The sequence below is a fragment of the Hippoglossus hippoglossus genome, chromosome 16, assembly GCF_009819705.1.
Source record: "Hippoglossus hippoglossus isolate fHipHip1 chromosome 16, fHipHip1.pri, whole genome shotgun sequence".
Classification (NCBI taxonomy): domain Eukaryota; kingdom Metazoa; phylum Chordata; class Actinopteri; order Pleuronectiformes; family Pleuronectidae; genus Hippoglossus; species Hippoglossus hippoglossus.
In genome coordinates, this window is record NC_047166.1 from 25,786,787 (window position 1) to 25,804,124 (window position 17,338).

Consider the following 17,338-nt stretch of genomic DNA (forward strand, 5'->3'; position numbering starts at 1 on the left):
GTTGGAGTTAAATACTATTGAATGGGACTTGAGTGGTCTTTTATCTGAACCCTGATTTGAATGTAATATAAATTTGGCAACTCTATGTAACACGTTTCTTTCTTAGACAAGATAATGGCCCTATGTTTTTGTCTGATTCTTATTTAGGGTACTTATACACATTTTTATTAAATCTACATTTTGTGCTTTTAGTGATGAAAGTGTGACTTGCAACTTTTTTAATATTTATTTTAAGAATCTCAAAAGGACTTTATTGAGGTAAAAACAGACCTACATGCACTAACCCTGACTCATTAACTGCCTACATTTGCATTACAACTAATTATGACTTCTCTCCTCTTCAGCGATGGATGTGGATGTTGAAAGCCCAGAGACCACCACAGACCTTTACATGCAGTCTGGGTGTCCTGAAGATGGAGACGAAGGCTGGGTGTCCTGGGCGTGGTCATTTGTCCCAGCCATTGTAAGCATAGAGGAGGAAAGTGAGGAAGATCTCTACCAGCAGAGAGAGGCTGGAAGCATCCCCAACAGCCCCCAGCAAAACGCATACAAAGATCCCATTGTTTCCATAGGCTTCTACTGCACCAAAGCTTCGGTCACCTTTAAGGTAAATCAGCTACAGTTTTATATAAAGTTTTTCCACATGTAGACTTTGTTTTTTTTTAGAACAAGGTAGGCTTTATGTCAAATATAAGTAAATTGCTCAGTATTCTGCATCGTGCTGCATAATGATGTGGTATGAATGTTATTGAGAAATGCTCTCGAAATAATAAAATGTATTTCAGTTAAACATACATTATATACTGTTGCAAAGAATCCACACATTTTCACATCCAAACAAACATAAAAGTATGGGTAGATGGTGAAGACGAGAAGGTCAATGTCTTTAATGTGTTCTTTACACAAATGTGGCTTTAATGCTAAATATATTCTGCAGATAATGATATATAATGATGATTTACAATTTCCTTAATTTAAGATATCATTTTGATATTTTTTAGTTTACGTTGATATATTACTATTTATTTACTCATACTGCCCACCCCTACTTATATTTTGTGGTTATTTTAAGTTTGAGTCTTTAAGACATCTTGATCATTGAAGTTTCAGTCCTCTTTGTCTCTGTCTTAGGGACATGGGTAGTTTAACCACTAACTGGCGTCTTGGGTCACGTTAATGTCTTAAACATTATACATGGTAAGATGACTATTCAGAAATGGATCCCAAACTTTAATCCTGCCGGCTCACATTTAGAATGGTTGGAATTCATCTGTGTTTCCCCTCAGGTTCAGGCACCTCAGATCACATTACTAACTGTGTGTGTGTGTGTGTGTGTGTGTGTGTGTGTGTGTGTGTGTGTGTGTGTGTGTGTGTGTGTGTGTGTGTGTGTGTGTGCTAAGGGGAGGTATGTCTCATGACAAACAGACCTTGGTACTTTTCTAATAATGTTTAAACTGTTCCTGTATTGTTTGAGTTCTTTTAATCAATTAATTGCCTCTCATCTGGAGTAATTGCAGACAGCTGAAAGGATGGTTTTTTAAACGTTCTTGCCGCTTTCCTACAAGGAAGTGTTTAGTTTGAGGGAATTTCATGTCTTTGAACAGCCACTGCCTGAACCTGAGTTTGACATGCACGTGAAATCAGAGAGGTATTTTTAGATTGCTGACGCATTACTCCTTAGATCTGTTTGATCAGAGAAATTGGCAGTACATTGTTATGACTTTTACACACATAATGCATAGTTTTGCACTAACCATTTTCCCCCCTTTTTTTTCATTTTTGCAAACCTGCCAAATTCTCATTCAATGCCAGACTTCATACCATATTTTATTTTATGAAACATTGAGTTTTTAATTTGGTATTTTCATTGATTTCCACAATCGCAAATTTCTAGTCTTTCTTTTTTTTATTACTTTTCTTCCATGTTACATTTCTCAGTAATTGATAGAAAGACAAACTATTCACATCCAACATTATAACATTTTCAAGATGCTTCATAAAGAATCATTTCATTTATGTTGGACTCTCACAGCCTTTAAATGGGTGGAAAAATAATTAGGGAGAGGAAGCAGTAGCAGCAGCCCTGTATATTACTGACCATATTAAGCATTTGTGTCGGTGTGCCAATGCTATACTGCTGCTCTGTCCTGTCTGCTGTGTTGTTTTAGGCCCAAAATGCCCTGCCAATCTAGTTTGGGCAATGCCGAGGTGACCAGATTGTTATGGGATAAACATTGAGTATGTATGTCTCTATCTGATTGGTTTTAATTCTGTGTCAGTGCCACTGTGCACTAACGCTTTGGCTGCTCCCAGGAACATTGTGGTTGGGGTGGGGTGGCTCCTGCACGTGAGTAAACCATCAGAATTGAAAGAGGGGAAGGGAGCTAGGGTGAGAGAGTCTGCTCCATCACTAGGGATAATAAGGCACAGCTGCCTGTAGCTCTGCACCTGCTTCCTGTGTTCAAGTTGAATGGGTTTGTGCCTGCACAGTTCTACACGCACGTTTGTAGACTGGCCAACCTCAAAATCATCACAGCTATGTACCCTTCTCACTCTAGCCAGCTAAATTTAACCAAGTACTCTCTCTCTCTCTTCATCTACCTCCACACTATCTCTACACTCGATGAACAATTCCTCTTCTTTTATCAAGTTGTATGAATTGTCAATGACCAGTCCCTTGTACATTATCATTTTTCCACTTGATGTTTTGAGTGCTTCAGACATTTTTTGATTGCCATCCTCAATGAAGCCAGAGAGGGCCTCCCCTTAAAATCACAGAGGAGCGACTGTCATGTGGTTTGATGAATGTCTTTGGCCTGAATCCAAACTTGGAAGAGAAAACAACCAAAAAGTCCCAAGGCTCCAGTCCAGTTTCTGATCTAAGAAATGTCATCTGTACTTGTTTGGTTGTTATTGTTTCTGGTTTTAAGCATTATTTTTTGGGGGCCTCATTGTCCCTCACATCCAAAGAGTTACATAGCCTTTGTTTATTTTTCAAATCATGCATCTGTTTCAGCAGGGAATTGTGGGTACTCACGCACACACACAATGGGTTTTTCCAGTTTTAAGTGTTGCTTCGTTGTGACATCTGTATTGTTGCTGCTGATCTATTTTGAGCTGACACAATTTCCTCTTTACTCATTTAGTGCTATACATTTTTTTTTAGCTTTGATCTGGTTTAATGTTTGTTTTAATCACCTAATCTGCTTTTTGAATCCTGTTTGGTTTCAAAGCCTTTTCATCCAGGGCAAGCTTAGACCTTTTACTTCATATTTGTTTTCTATTTGAGTTGATCTCTAATCAGTCTGAGGAATATTAAATGGCTGTGGTCTGTCTTCCTTCTGTCTCAGCTGACAGAGACTCATTCAGAGAGCAGCTACTACAGTCCACAGAAGGTCAAATCCAGAGAGGTCCTGTGCCTGGAGCAACAGGGAATCACTATTGAGGTAATTATTTCCCTGTCTGCTTTTAATTGTACGACTGATAGTGATTTATGGATTTTTATCTTTTACTATTTTATTTATATTGCAACTTTTAATTTGTCATTTGTCTATATTGCATATAATAAACAGTGATTTGCTAAATAAAGATGGACAGCTTTTTGTTTCAGTAAATAACCAACAGCCTCATGTAAGATGTTAGAAACTCGCACCTGGTCCAATAACCAAGCTAAAGGCGAATGTAAAAGTTTACATATACATTAGTTCATTTTGACCATCTTTAAGAGTAGAAACCATATTGATGAAGTTGATGAAACTTATTTTTGTAAAAAAACAACAAAAGGCCACAACCAACCAACACATTTTTGAAAAGCATTCTTGTTGCCCATCGTTAGAACAGACAAACCAAGTTCGCTGTCCTTTCTGTTTTTCCATCAATATTAATATTCTCCCTCCTTATTTACTTTTAGACAGGGGTTCCCTCCCTCAAGTACATTTATAAAGCCCATCCAGGTCACTAATCTGGGGCCTGTTGTGAACATATTGGAATCTGTGTTTGAATCGAGCCCAAGTCTGATCATTTCCGCATTTCCCCCTCAGTGTAGAAAATATTTTAAACCTTTTTCTCTGATTACCTGGTTGGAGTAGTAAAGGGGTTTTCTGCTCCTAAGCGTTCTACCAGATGTGAGAAATCTGAGAGATTTCCAATTCCAATTTCTATAATTTATGCTTCTTCTTGAAGAGAGGGAAAGCAATCTGAACTGGGACCAAAAGTGAGAGCATTGAAAGGCAAAGGGATGGCTAGGAAAAGTAAGCCTTGTAATTATTTTGTGGTGAAACGTAAAGGTTTATTGGCGGGCTCTCCTTTGAGCTGTCTGCTGGGTAAAGCAAAAGGCATGGTGAGTTAGGGACAACCCCACCTTGATGGTTACAGGGCCTGCTGGACTACTACCACACACACATGCATACACCACTATCGAGGGAACGTGGGAGCTGTCTGACCCCTGCTCTTTTTATTCCAATGAAATGAACCCCCGACCAAGGTCATGGTGGAAAACCTTGTTTGTGATAAATAAATAATTTTGCCACATTTTGATTTTGATTTAAAAAGGTAATTCTGTGAAATTGATTTGATTGGGGAACTGCAATGTTACTAATCACATCCTGTGTGTTCTCTTTGGAGAAGAAATAGTTTTGAAGCTCCATCTGTTCAGTTCTGATGTACCTCATACTGTCACATCCTCATTCAAATAGATTTACCTTCCATATAAAGTTATTCATATTTGTTTTATTTGATTGATACATTTTCTGTTTAAATTTTTTACCGGTCAAAGTTTTTCCTTCGGTCTTTATTCCAGGTTCTGATGATGGGGGAGCCCTTCTTTGATTGTCAGATTGGCATTGTTGGCTGCCGTGCCCTTTGCTTGAAAAGCATCATGGGAGTACGAGATTTTGAGGAAAACATGAACCGAAGTGAAGAGGTAAAAACAATCTGAAAAATAAAACATTAGTATGAAAATTCAAAGAAAATTTTAAATATAAGTATAGACTTACACCTAAACGTTGTCTCCTGCTGCATATAAGAGCTTTCAGAAGGAATTATGATGATAATGTGATTTGATTTGAAATTCATCATATTTAATAATTTTGCCACATATAATACTGTGTTAACATCAATTTCGTTGACATCAGTGTATTTAATCCATTGTGTTAACTGTGCGTATCAAAGGTTGTTATTATTAACCAATATTGATATCAAATAGATTTGGGAAGATTTTGTATGTAGAATGAGCTGGTTTGTGTTTTTGCAACATCTGAAATAATTTGTATTTTATTTTCTGAGCGTCCTTTATTTATTCTTCTCCTCATTCTCCTCTTTGTCCTGCTTCCCTTCAGGAGACAGTATTCTTCAGCTGTGGGGACAGCCTAAGCAGTAAAGGAATGACTTACCTGACCAACTCCCTGTTTGACTACCGCAGCCCAGAGAACAACGGAGTCAGGGCTGAGTTCATACTAGAGACTGCTAATCACAAGGTTACAAAATGAACTCCTTAACACTATTGCTACCGTCCCCCTGCTGTACAGAAGAATGTTGTTTTAGTATTTATTTTGGAATCTTTGGTGGTTGAAGATGCTGTTTTTGCTCAGATTGAAATGTTTAGTGCATACAGTGTAAATCGAGTCAGACCAGACATGAAAGATTCAGAGCAGCTCCACAGCTTCATCAGAAACAGTTTTCTTGTAGTAACTCCAGCCAATATTACAGGTTGTCTGTGACATCACAAATTCAATTCAGTTATGGTGAGAGAACTTACCACAAAACATTTGAAAGACACCCACAGACTAAATCATATGGCAAAAATTGGATGGATGGAAAGATTAGTAGGAAACCAGTTTTCAGACTCATCAGCTGACATAGACTCTATAGAGCTGTAATCTTGGATCTTTGTGCTGAACAGAGTCCAGTATTCAATCCAACAGAACCAAACAATCCATGTTCAAACACAAGTACTCACCACTCTTGGTTAATTATCCGACCTTTAAATTTCACCCCTTTTTTTCATTTCAGGCACTGTCCTCTCTGTCGTACTCACTCTCACTCACTGCATTAACCGCATCAGCAACACATTACCATTTTCTTTTATCAGTGATATCACTGCTGTGGCCACCAAACAATCGTCTTTCTTCATCTCCACCTCACTAACTAACACTTCGAAGTCGATGTCACAAAGTTGCGCTTCTTCTCATCAATTGATGACATAATTCACCATAGAAACCCATTGGTCAGCAAGAGAACTGATTATTTATGAGGAGCTTTGCATTGACCATTTATGGAGTGTGATTTATAAAGGGAACATAGATATTGTGAATTTCTCAGTGGTCAAGTAAATATTCATGATGCAACAACATTTTAAGACATACTTTTCCCTGTTATCATCTATATAAAGGCTCATCACTGCCAAAAAGAGATTAAAGATTCTTCCTAACACACATCCCTATTGATACGGTAAGCAAGTGGAAGTGACCTGCTAAAACGAGCACAGTTATTTCTTTGAGTTTAATCTGAAAAATAACAGCAGTGTAATGTTTAGCAATATCTAGTGGTTTTAAATGAAAACAATATTTTTTTTAACTCTAACGCCTAACCCTTACCACTATTTAAATTTAAATTTTAAAGTCATTCCAATTTAAATCCCTACCACTTGATTATTTCTGTCAGTCAACCAGCTGCTGGCTGCAGTAAAGGATTGCTATCTGAAGAGTAGTGTTAAAGCCATTATTCCTGATAACTCAGCTCACTTCATCAGTCTCACAGCTCTCATGTTGACTCTGCTAAGAAACGCTCATGACCCTCAATGAAGCAATTGTTTGGACATCCATCCATCCATCCATCCATCTATTCATAGTTGATAGTAGAGGGGTCAAAGGTTTAGTAGTACTTCATTAGTGGTTTTGAAACAAGCTGTTGGCTTTGATCCAAAAGCATGCCAGAGCCATTAGATATCCCTTAATAAATATTACTCATTAACCCGCTTCTCTGATAAGGCTCCATTGAAATGTCTGTTTAGAGATCTAGTTGGTAAGTCTGGGGTGGAGGTGTTAACTGACTGTGTGTCATTCAATCCCTCTTGTTCTTTTCCTTCCTTGTTCACTAATTCTCACTGTGTGCCATTGGTTTTGTTGTGCAGTAGAAAAATACTTTCAATTATTGCTCAGAATAGGGTCAATAGCTCTTGACCTGCAGACAAATAAATGATGAATTATAACATTACACACCCATTTAGGTCAAAAATAAGATAATGCAGAATGCAGGTCAAATGTAAACACTAAAGAATAATAATATAATAAAAAGACATAAGCTTTGTGATAGTGCCCATTTATAAAGTTCTTCAAGAGCAACAACTTTGCAACTGGATAATAAAAACAATTTCTGATGGAATAACAAGAAAATAAAACTAATACTGTATTGCCAGTAAAAGAGGGTAGTAAATAAATTTCGGTTAAATCAGGATAACCTCTCTTATAAGAATATATTTCAATAAGATATTTAAGATCTCAGGCATCACACTACCGTATTTGTGACAAAAACATTGAGATATAAAGCAAAGAGAGAGGCCAAGAAGAGCGTTGTTAGAAAACTTAAACTAAAAGTTTTCAATTAAAAACTGTACATTCTTCATTAAATTAGTGGTTTTAAAAGCTGCACCCTGCTGTCCTATTAAATATTTCCATAACATTCCACAATTTTAGTTTGAAAGTATCAGAATTGATTTCTTATGAAAAAGTCCCATCTTTAGTAGATACTAAAACCTGATAATAGGATATTAAGATACATATTTTCAGTGGCATGCATGCAGGCACCAGCTCAATAAGGGAAATGTTCAATAATTTTAGAAATAACTTATCACACAATGATGAACAGACTTAATATTTAGTTATTACTTTCCCATCCAGGGTAAAGTTTTGAAAAGATGGTAAATTATACTAACTTGAACATTTTCAATTTTGTAAAATATAAAAAATGTTATATCCAACTCAGTAGATCAACCACATCATAACATTTTCAAATAGCTGATTAGACCCCCTTTGCCATATCCACTATGACCCCCAGTCCCTGCCACCCTTGAAGGCTATCAGCTTGTTTGCTACCTTACTGCTGAATGTTTACCTAACTCTGCCTTTGTTTGACAGGAGACCTACACGGAGATAGCGGGCATGCAGCGCTTCGGTGCTTTTTATATGGATTATCTCTACACAATGGAGAACAGCAGTGGCAAAGGTATTGTCTGATTCATTCCTTCTTACAGAGCTTGTTTGCTCACCTAACCACCTTACCTTTTCTTTATATCCATCTTGTTCTCCTGTAGTCTGACTTGTTCTCTCTTTTTTGCTCTGTCTACCTATTCTCTCTCTCGCGCGCTCTCTATTATTTCTCTCACTCTTCTCTTCTCTCCTCTCTGTTAAACAAGCCCCCTGGAGACTTGAAGAAAGAGCTTGTCTTGTTTGAGTCACAGCCACCTGGTCCTTGACCCTTCCTGTCCTCACACTCACCCCAAACTTACCTGGAGGGCAACTGTCAGAAGTGTTTAGTCTGTGCTGACACGTATTTGAGTTTCTTTCTCCCCGCTGCTTGTTGAAACACTGTTTCTCCCTGTCTCTTTTACCTGTAAGCTCTTAAGAAAGTGAATAGGCTCCTTTTGCCTAATTAGGTGTCACTCTCCCCGGTAGAAACCTTAAGACGGCAGGATTTCTCATTCCAAGCAGCAGCACTCAAGAATGTTTATTCAAGACTTAAAGATCTGAAGTTCCCATTAAGAGATAAAACATTCTCTCTGCAGTTTGAAATGTTAGATTTGGCCCACCAATGTCTCCGTGCTTTAGTGTGGTTGAGCATTTCATGCTGCTACTCTTAATGGGACCCTGTATTGTGTCTAATTGCAAAAGTGTAACAGGATAGATGTTTCATGGATGTTATGCAAATATGGAGTTAGATACCCATGCTTCCCAAGGTGTATATCACCAGGTAGTGATGATTAAGTAACCTTTCAAAATAATACAAAAAAAGGAAGAAATGTTTGAACCAATTCAATAACATGAACAGAAATTTTGATTTATTAGTCTAGTCACCTGTGTTGTTTCACCTGCCTTCATCTTTCTTTCATTTTGCTTCTCACTGCCTTTCCCCTTTCTGACTAGGCTATTGTTTCCTCCTGCTTTCAGCTATAGATAATAATCTAAATTAAAAACAACATCGATACTTTCATACTGAGATGTCAATGTCATTTCTGACAGCAGGATAAGTGTCAGCCTCTTCTCCTGTGGTTACCCTTGACAATTGGAATGCTTGTCTTGTGTCAGTGTTTCTCTTCTTCTAGGATGTGCACCAGATACCATGAAAACTAAAGAAATGATTCTCCATTGCCAAAAAACAAACCTAAATCTGAGGCAATTGGAATACTAACTGACACCTGATCACTCTTACCATTGACTTCATATTAGGGTAAAAGTGCAGATAACTTCACTAAACTTAGGATGTTAATTGCCTCAGTTTTAGATCATTTCAGCCTCTTTCCATCATCCCACTGATCATTCTAACTGCAGCCATATGGTTGATATTAGGCCTAATCCACTACAGCCAAATCTCACTGAAGAAGGGAAGGGGAAGTGGCATTGCCCATTGCCCTTTATAAATCTCCATATTTCAGGGGGGAGTTCCACCCCGTCCTCCAGCTCTTTCAGCTTAAAACATTAAATTCATAGTATTGACTCTCATAGTTGTAATACTGTTTAGTGCAGTTGTGGAATGTAATGGAAATAAAGCAAGTTTTGACCCTTTGTCCTCTTCCTCTCTCACTGCCATTCATCCACCCCCTTCTTTTATTTGTAATTTCTCCTTTTTATTGCTGGGGAGCTAAGTCTTTTAAGTGGACCCCTGGAACAGGGGCCTGCGATGAATGAAAGGACAGCTGTGAGAGAGAAGCGGACATTTGGAATATTCATCATTCTAGTGGTTCACAGCAATGTGATCTGCTCCCTGCTGCTGCATTACACCGCTTACAAATAGTGGTTTAATGAAGCAGCATTATAAAAATGTATTTTTGACACACAGATGATACTATGCTATACTTGTACTGAAAATGTTATATAACAACTCATAGCTCTGTGCATGAAGTACAATAGTTGATATGTCTACTGTACTTTCTTACTTTTAAATTTTACTAGAGATTGACAGAAGAATCTTCAAGTTTTTAACAGCTTACTGTATATTATATATATTTTAGATATTTAAATATATCTTACAATGTTTGTGTTCATAGGCACCCAGGACTTCACAGTTGTGAATATGGAGGAGGTAGTGCCCATTGTTCAAGAAACATCCATCAAGAGGATGGTGGTTGGACCTCTGGATGTCAGGCTGCACAGCAGTGCTGTCCACCGCATCCTCAAGATGGTCACCTGTTCCATGGACCACGAGTATGAACCCTATCATAAACCGCAGCAAGGTCAGACATCTCATTCTAACATCCGCTCTATCTGTTTTAGTGGGCTGACTTTACAGCTAATAGTCAGGTAGAAACTAGTAGTACACTGTAACTAACAGTTCCTTACACTCAACTAACACACTCTTGAATGCTGTCGCTTAACTTTGCTCGTCTTTTCTGCTCTATTCTTTTGTCTTTTACTTTATTCTATTCTACAGCATTCTTTTCGGACAGTAATCAGAAACTGCAACCGTCTGCACTTTACAGTATTCTCATCACATTGTTATTTCCTTGCACAACTCATCTTTCAACACACAGCTGTACATGAAAGTAGTGGCCTTTTGGACCACATGAGGGAGGTTAAGCCAAACACCTTTGTTAGTGATCGTGTCTGCAGAGCTATTGGTGAGCTCATTCCTGAGATGTTGTGAAAGAACATGGAATGTGCGTCTGTGTGTAATATCTGTAGCAATAACTCTCATTTTTGCGAAACGATAACATCCGTAGGTTTCGGTTGTTTCAGCATCTGTGATAGATAATAGATGATGGGATAATTATGAAAGAGCTTTTGACTAAAACTGGGTAGGTCACTTTGTTCTTTTATGATTCTATATGTGTCTGTGCTCTCTTGCATTCTGGAAAAAGGTCAGTATAGTTAGACTGGGGGGGGGGGAGCAACTGCAAAATTGAAAGTACAAAAAAAAGATGAAAGCAAAGTAGCTAGGAGTGATAAAATAGCACATGCCTTATGTATTCTGCTGAATGATCCTCTCCTCAAATTTGATGCATTTTGAGTACAATAATATTTTAATTAGATTTGCAGAACTTTTCAGTTCAAACGAAAACATCAGCCTCATAAATCATTAAAACAATGTGATATCAATGTATTTTTGAAATGAGAAGTAGAAATTTGGCACCTTTACTAGCAGAGTTTGCACCCATATCAATGAGCTGCTCTGAACTCGATGTCTTGAGGACAGTGTTGGTGTGCTTGTCAGGAGGTCAAAACATGACTTTCTTTTTACTCATCTTATCCCGTCCTTCTCGGCTCCTTTTCCTACCTGCCATGAGCTAAGGAAGATTTACTTTCCTTCCAAAGACTCACTGTAAGTGGAAGCCAATTTGGCTGGTGTCAATTAGATGGTGTTTTTGGGTGGAACAAAGACGTTGAGAGTCAGATCTGTGAAGTGGAACAGTAAAGTACAGGGCATGTTTAGACGGCAACATTTAGTTTATGCAAGCCTTCAAACACATTATATTTACGTGCTTTTCATAGGGTGTGTTCTTATGTATGTAACCATGCCCATGTGAACCATGTGATCTGCATGTTTGTTGCAATTTGAATGTTGACTGTAGACATTGACTGGAGCCCTGGCATATGATTAGATTGGACATGGCATTGCCAGATGAACCTGATGCTGGCTGTGGCAATAGGCCAAATATCAAAACAGCTTTGGGTTCATGTTCTCAGCCCACCTTCGAGCTGGGAATGTAGCCCAAAAGAACATTTGCTGAACTGAATCAAGACTTGTCCTGGGACCTGAGCCATGGCCGTTCAGTAACTTAGGGCTCAGGCTTTGGTCCACCTCAGCCCCTGGACATGGTTTAGTGGTTTAATGCTTTGGCCACTCCTTACTTTGGTTAGCACTGACCTTACTAGCCTCTATTCCATGTTGATTTGGTTCACTTCATTTTCTGCCTTTCCGGATGTTTCTGGTTATTGATTGAATGAGTGGTTTTATGAGAGGGACAGAAAACAAAGCTACTGGGAAACAGGCACTGTAATGAATCTCTTGGAGATGTTAGTACTTTTATAGTGCTAGTTTATTTAATTTGTGTATAAGGTGGTGGTTTTTGTTGGCAAAGACCTTTTTATTGTTTTATTGCTGCAGGCATAGAGGAGAGAAGAAACTGGTGTGCTTTACAACTAACCTCTTTCTCTGTCAAACAATCTTTGGTTTTCAAATCTAAGTGCCTTTTACCTTTCTCACTCCCTCACTTCATTTCAAATTATACACCACAGGGCGCATACTTGTGGTTAGATTCACTTGTTTAAAACAAAGGAAAACCACTTGTTTTTGTAGTCTTGTGAGGATTCTTACACTCTACCCTCTCCTATAACTTTGCAATATTTTAAGATTTTTGTTCCAAAGCTAACATTTTTCTTTTTCTTCTGTCATAATCACAGAAGTGAATGAGGAGACCCATGGTCCAGCTAAATCAGAGGATATATCAAGCTTGGAGGAATTCATCCCAACGAGACTCACTTGTCTTACTCTGCTCCAAGTCTCAGTCACTGTCTCCATGGCAGAGTTCAACCTCCTTCAGTCACTAATGCCTGTAATCATGGGACACAAAGTAATGCACACAGAAATACTTCCTCAAATTAATAATAATATGTATTTAAGACCTATGTCGATATTTTGGCTTTAGACTACAAGAAGAGAATCATGTTTGACATGTAGTCCCATTTTTAATCCATTGTCGCCTTTTTTATATTTTGAATCACCCAGGCAGCACCAGGACCAGTCTATGTGCCAGTTTTTCAGCCAGTGCGTCCTCTACCTTCTGTGCATTTTGAGGTAGAGAGGGTGAATGTTGAACACTCAGTGCCCATGTACGCTCCAGAGTTGGTCAGCACTGTCAGCAGCCTCAGCCAGCCTTCTGACAACCTGCTACATCACTGCTATGCACACCTCTACCTCAAGGTGAGCAGGACAATATTAAACTCTACACTGATTCATAATGAGAAAACCTTCCTTTTCAAATCCCAGCTCTCTTTCATTAGTCATACAGCAAATAATACACAATGATTCCTGAGCATTTTGTTATTCTTTTATTCAACATTATCAGTGTGGTTTCAAGTGAATAATTTCTACATTAGAGTTCATGTGCTACATCTGCACCTGACTTTTTCTAACAGCTCAGTTAGATCTGTTTATCTTCAACTCAATTGTCAGTTGCTGTGATAAGAAGGTAATCAGATGATTATTTTTATTATATTTTTATTATTTTATTTGTTCAAACCTGTACATCTTGCATTTATTTTATATGTACTTATTTTGTTGTCTTACTGAAAAGTTCTTTGATGTTTGAGTCAGTTGAGAAACTATACTGGGTATTCGATCATGTGCATGTAAATCTTTTTCTGCTCCAGCACACCTATGTCCCTCCTTTGTTGTTTTAACTAGTACATTTTTTTTTCCTGTTTTGTTAATTAATTTTTTTTTTTACATTTGTCTCTTTATCTGTCAAATGCTCTTCCACCAGTTTGCACTGTTTGGTTTTCATGTAATGTACAGGTTTTTTTTTGTTTTCTACACTTGCTAGGGAAAACAAAGCATTTTCTGCAGCAATTACAACTTCTAATCCCTCCAAAAACCCAGGAAGGACCCAGCTATAGCCCAAATCCAGAGGTCAACCGCATGGCCACAGTCTTCAGTGTAACCTTACATACCCCTAATGACCCTTTTAACGACCTTGATGACCCTTTTTTACATGGTCATAAAAATCTCACCACTGAGCTTCCTGATGAGAACCAGTCCATCTCTGTTCTATTTCATGGTTTTCACCTCAGAAAATGGATAGGATACTTCAGGCTTGTGGTGTTCAGCTGTGCCTTAACCATGTTCCTGTGTGGATCACATAGTTTTGACTTTGGTAGTGTGAAGTTCGGATGATAATATTAATTGTCAATAGATCGTTTCTTAGATATAATGTTAAAACAAGTTAAGTGTATTCTTAAGTACTGTTTTGCACTTGGTACTGCTCAGTTCATGACAAAGCACATAATATATATGATATTTTATTATTATCAGCATTGTCCCATTAATTGTTCACATAAACACATTTGATTAATCCTATAATCATTGCAAGTAAAGCTGAAAGTAGATACTGGTTATGGTATCTACAGTAAAGGCACTTCTCTAACCCACTTTTCCTTTCAAATGTACTTATAGATAAATATGCATTAAAGACATTATAACCTTTGTCATAGAATAAATATGTATATATAGAGCAAAGTCAGCTAATCCGCTTTTAGGAAGCCTGGATAACAGATATGGAGTAATTTGGGGTTTGTTAAGTTGTTTGCTGGATGTCATGCTGGTAGTCCTTATCACAGGGTCACTGCAGGGTTAACAGTCGGTTTGTCAGTGGCCAGGGATCATTCTGACCAATCACCCAATCAGCAGCTCTTTCTGCCAAAGCACTAATTCTACCTCTGGATTTTGGAAGTGGGACCATGACAGGGTGAAGGCCTTTCCGGCCATAATTCACCCAATTTAGAAAGTGATTTTAAAAAGCTACACGCTGAATCTGTGTTTTATTGATATTGGTTGTCAGAGTTAAGGTGTCTGTCTTGTGGGTAGCACTTAGCAATTGTTTTACTTTCCCATGCTTGTTGACAAGAACACAGTCAGGCTGTATGTTATACAAGGAGGCCACTTGAATAAATAGACCTATCACAGTTGAAAACTGTCTATTTTAATAACTAAAATGTATAATATGTACTCGTATATTATTACATCTATTGGCCATGTGTCCAGTTATAAATGAATATGCATCTGGGTCTGTAAGAGCACAGATTTAAGCTGCAACTGCTCAGGTGAAGACAGGGTCAAATAGGTTTAGTTGTGATTGAAATGAGAGAAGAGAATTGTTGGTGTTGCGCTTCTGTTTTCTTTGCAGAGGTATAATATATATCTATTTAATTGACATACAATATACTATGCTGAATTTTCATGTATATCCCCACTACCTTCTACTTCCAGGTGTTTGGGTTTCAGGCGGGCTTGACATGCCAGGACAGTACAGGGGCTTCCCTGCCACTTATACCCATTATCCCTTCCTTCAGCACTGCATTCTATGCAAAGCAGATTCAGATGCCTGCATACTGGTAAGTTTGTAGCTCTTGTACTATGGATGGGAATTTGAGTGGGCATCGAGGCACGTAGAGTCTGCTTTATGGACTAAAATGATTAGATGGGAACTATCAGTAACTGAAATTGAGTTGTATTTTACATATAGGGGGAAAAACAATAACATGTGAAAGGAAAACAACAATAATATATAAGCAGCTATTTGCACTGGCATCAACAGACTGGCAAAAGATCTGCAACATCTTGCTGCTCACATAAAAGCTCTCCCAAATATAGTCTGCTCTGTCCCTTCCTGTAGTTGACTGTCACTCCAGTCTGTTGTTGAGTTGGACTTGTATACCTATACTTGTATACTTTAATATTGTCACTGTATAAGTAGTTTACTGTTCTACTGTGCAGAAAAACACAATTGGCTGAGGACATTTTGTTAGATCTACGATTGGTGTTGTATCAAGGTGATTAACTTCTTGATTAAGATAACGATCAACACAGTCATCAAATTAGAAACTAATGCAAATGTAAGGCCATTTTTTCGCTGTGTGATGACTAAACTGACTTGGGTAGACTCAACTACAATGAATGGAGGGACCTATTATATTCTTGAAGTACCGAGCATTTACCATTAAACACAGTGGGTGACTCATTTTTTTGCATATTCTGTAAGGGTTAAGGTGTGTACTTCCTGTGCGTATTGGTGCTTGGGAGTATTTATAAGGATGTTTGGCTGACTGTATACAAGTATTTGTTATTGTGTGCGTGCCTGCGTATTGTTCTTTGAGTAACAGATTGCAGCCTCTTGTGGCCAGTCCATCAGTAGGTATTTAAAGTGATAGCTGAGACATTTCTTCAGCAGTCACTGGGGAAAACAGAGTCGTTGGGTAACAACTCCAACAATTTCTCACACGTTTGAAACACATGAAAAACTTTTAAGAGGTGAAAAAAGGTTTGGAGTTGACGACAGGACATGAAAAGAAGTTGGAGGTGGAACAGTTGGACAAATGGAGGATTTAAAAGCAGATAATTGCAGACAGAATCGAAAGAAGAAAAAGGGGACAACTTGAGTAGCAGAATAGACGAAAATATGGAAGATTAGTAGATGAAAGATGAGAGGACAGTACTTTACAAAGGACAGTACTGTAAGACTGCAGGTGCAGTGAATGAGAATAAAGTTTGGTAGCATGAATCAAGAGAAATAAAAAATGGAAAAACTATTTCAGATGATAAATTGTGTCACAGTAAGTTTACAGTATGGCTGTACATAAAAAATGTTGCAATGAAAACCTATCTGTACACCTCTGCTGTTATATAAAGGTGCCTATGTACTGAATGGCTCTGTTGAGTGTACTTCTTTATAGTAGCTTCCTCAGTTTGCCCTCTGCACACTGAATCAACCTTTGTCAATGTCAATTTTATTTATATAGCACATTTAAAACAACTTGGTTGACCAAAGTGCTTTACAGGTGTAATGGTACAACAAAAGGACAGTAAAACGTAATACATCCTAGTACAAGTAATACAAATAAAATACATTACAAATGTAAAATAATAAAAATAAAAATAAAAAATATATATAGATATACGATAAGATAAATAAAATCAGCTGCGATAAAACGTACTCAACTCGAGGAGAAAGCCTGGGAGAACAGGTGTGTTTTTAGTAGTGATTTAAGGTGTGTTAGAGACGGGGCAGATCTAATGTGAAGTGGTAGGTTGATCCACAGGTTTGGGGCGGCACTGCGAAGGCGCGATCACCTCTGGTCACTAGCCTTGTCTGAGGTTTATCAAGGAGCAGTTGAGTGGCTGATCTCAGTTCCCTAACTGGAGTGTGCATAAAGAGAAGTTCGGATAAGTAAGACGGTGCCAGTCCGTTAAGAGATTTAAAAGTTAAAAGTAAGATTTTAAATGGAGGTAGAGAAACAAATAAATGACTCTGAAATCCTGAGATGTGACACACACACACACACACACACACACACACACACACACACACACACACACACACACACACACACACACACACACACACACACACACA

At 38.0% G+C, this 17,338-nt stretch overlaps 1 protein-coding gene across 1 annotated transcript in view; it reads left to right on the top strand.

Annotated features, from left to right (window-relative positions):
• Positions 1–17,338, top strand: part of LOC117776523 (vacuolar protein sorting-associated protein 13B-like) — a 312,145-nt gene that overhangs the window by 40,672 nt on the left and 254,135 nt on the right. The window contains 9 exon segments of the mRNA XM_034610493.1: positions 345–607; positions 3,351–3,446; positions 4,799–4,921; positions 5,337–5,474; positions 8,133–8,220; positions 10,259–10,444; positions 12,612–12,781; positions 12,937–13,131; positions 15,196–15,320. Coding sequence (XP_034466384.1) covers positions 345–607; positions 3,351–3,446; positions 4,799–4,921; positions 5,337–5,474; positions 8,133–8,220; positions 10,259–10,444; positions 12,612–12,781; positions 12,937–13,131; positions 15,196–15,320 — 1,384 coding nt within the window.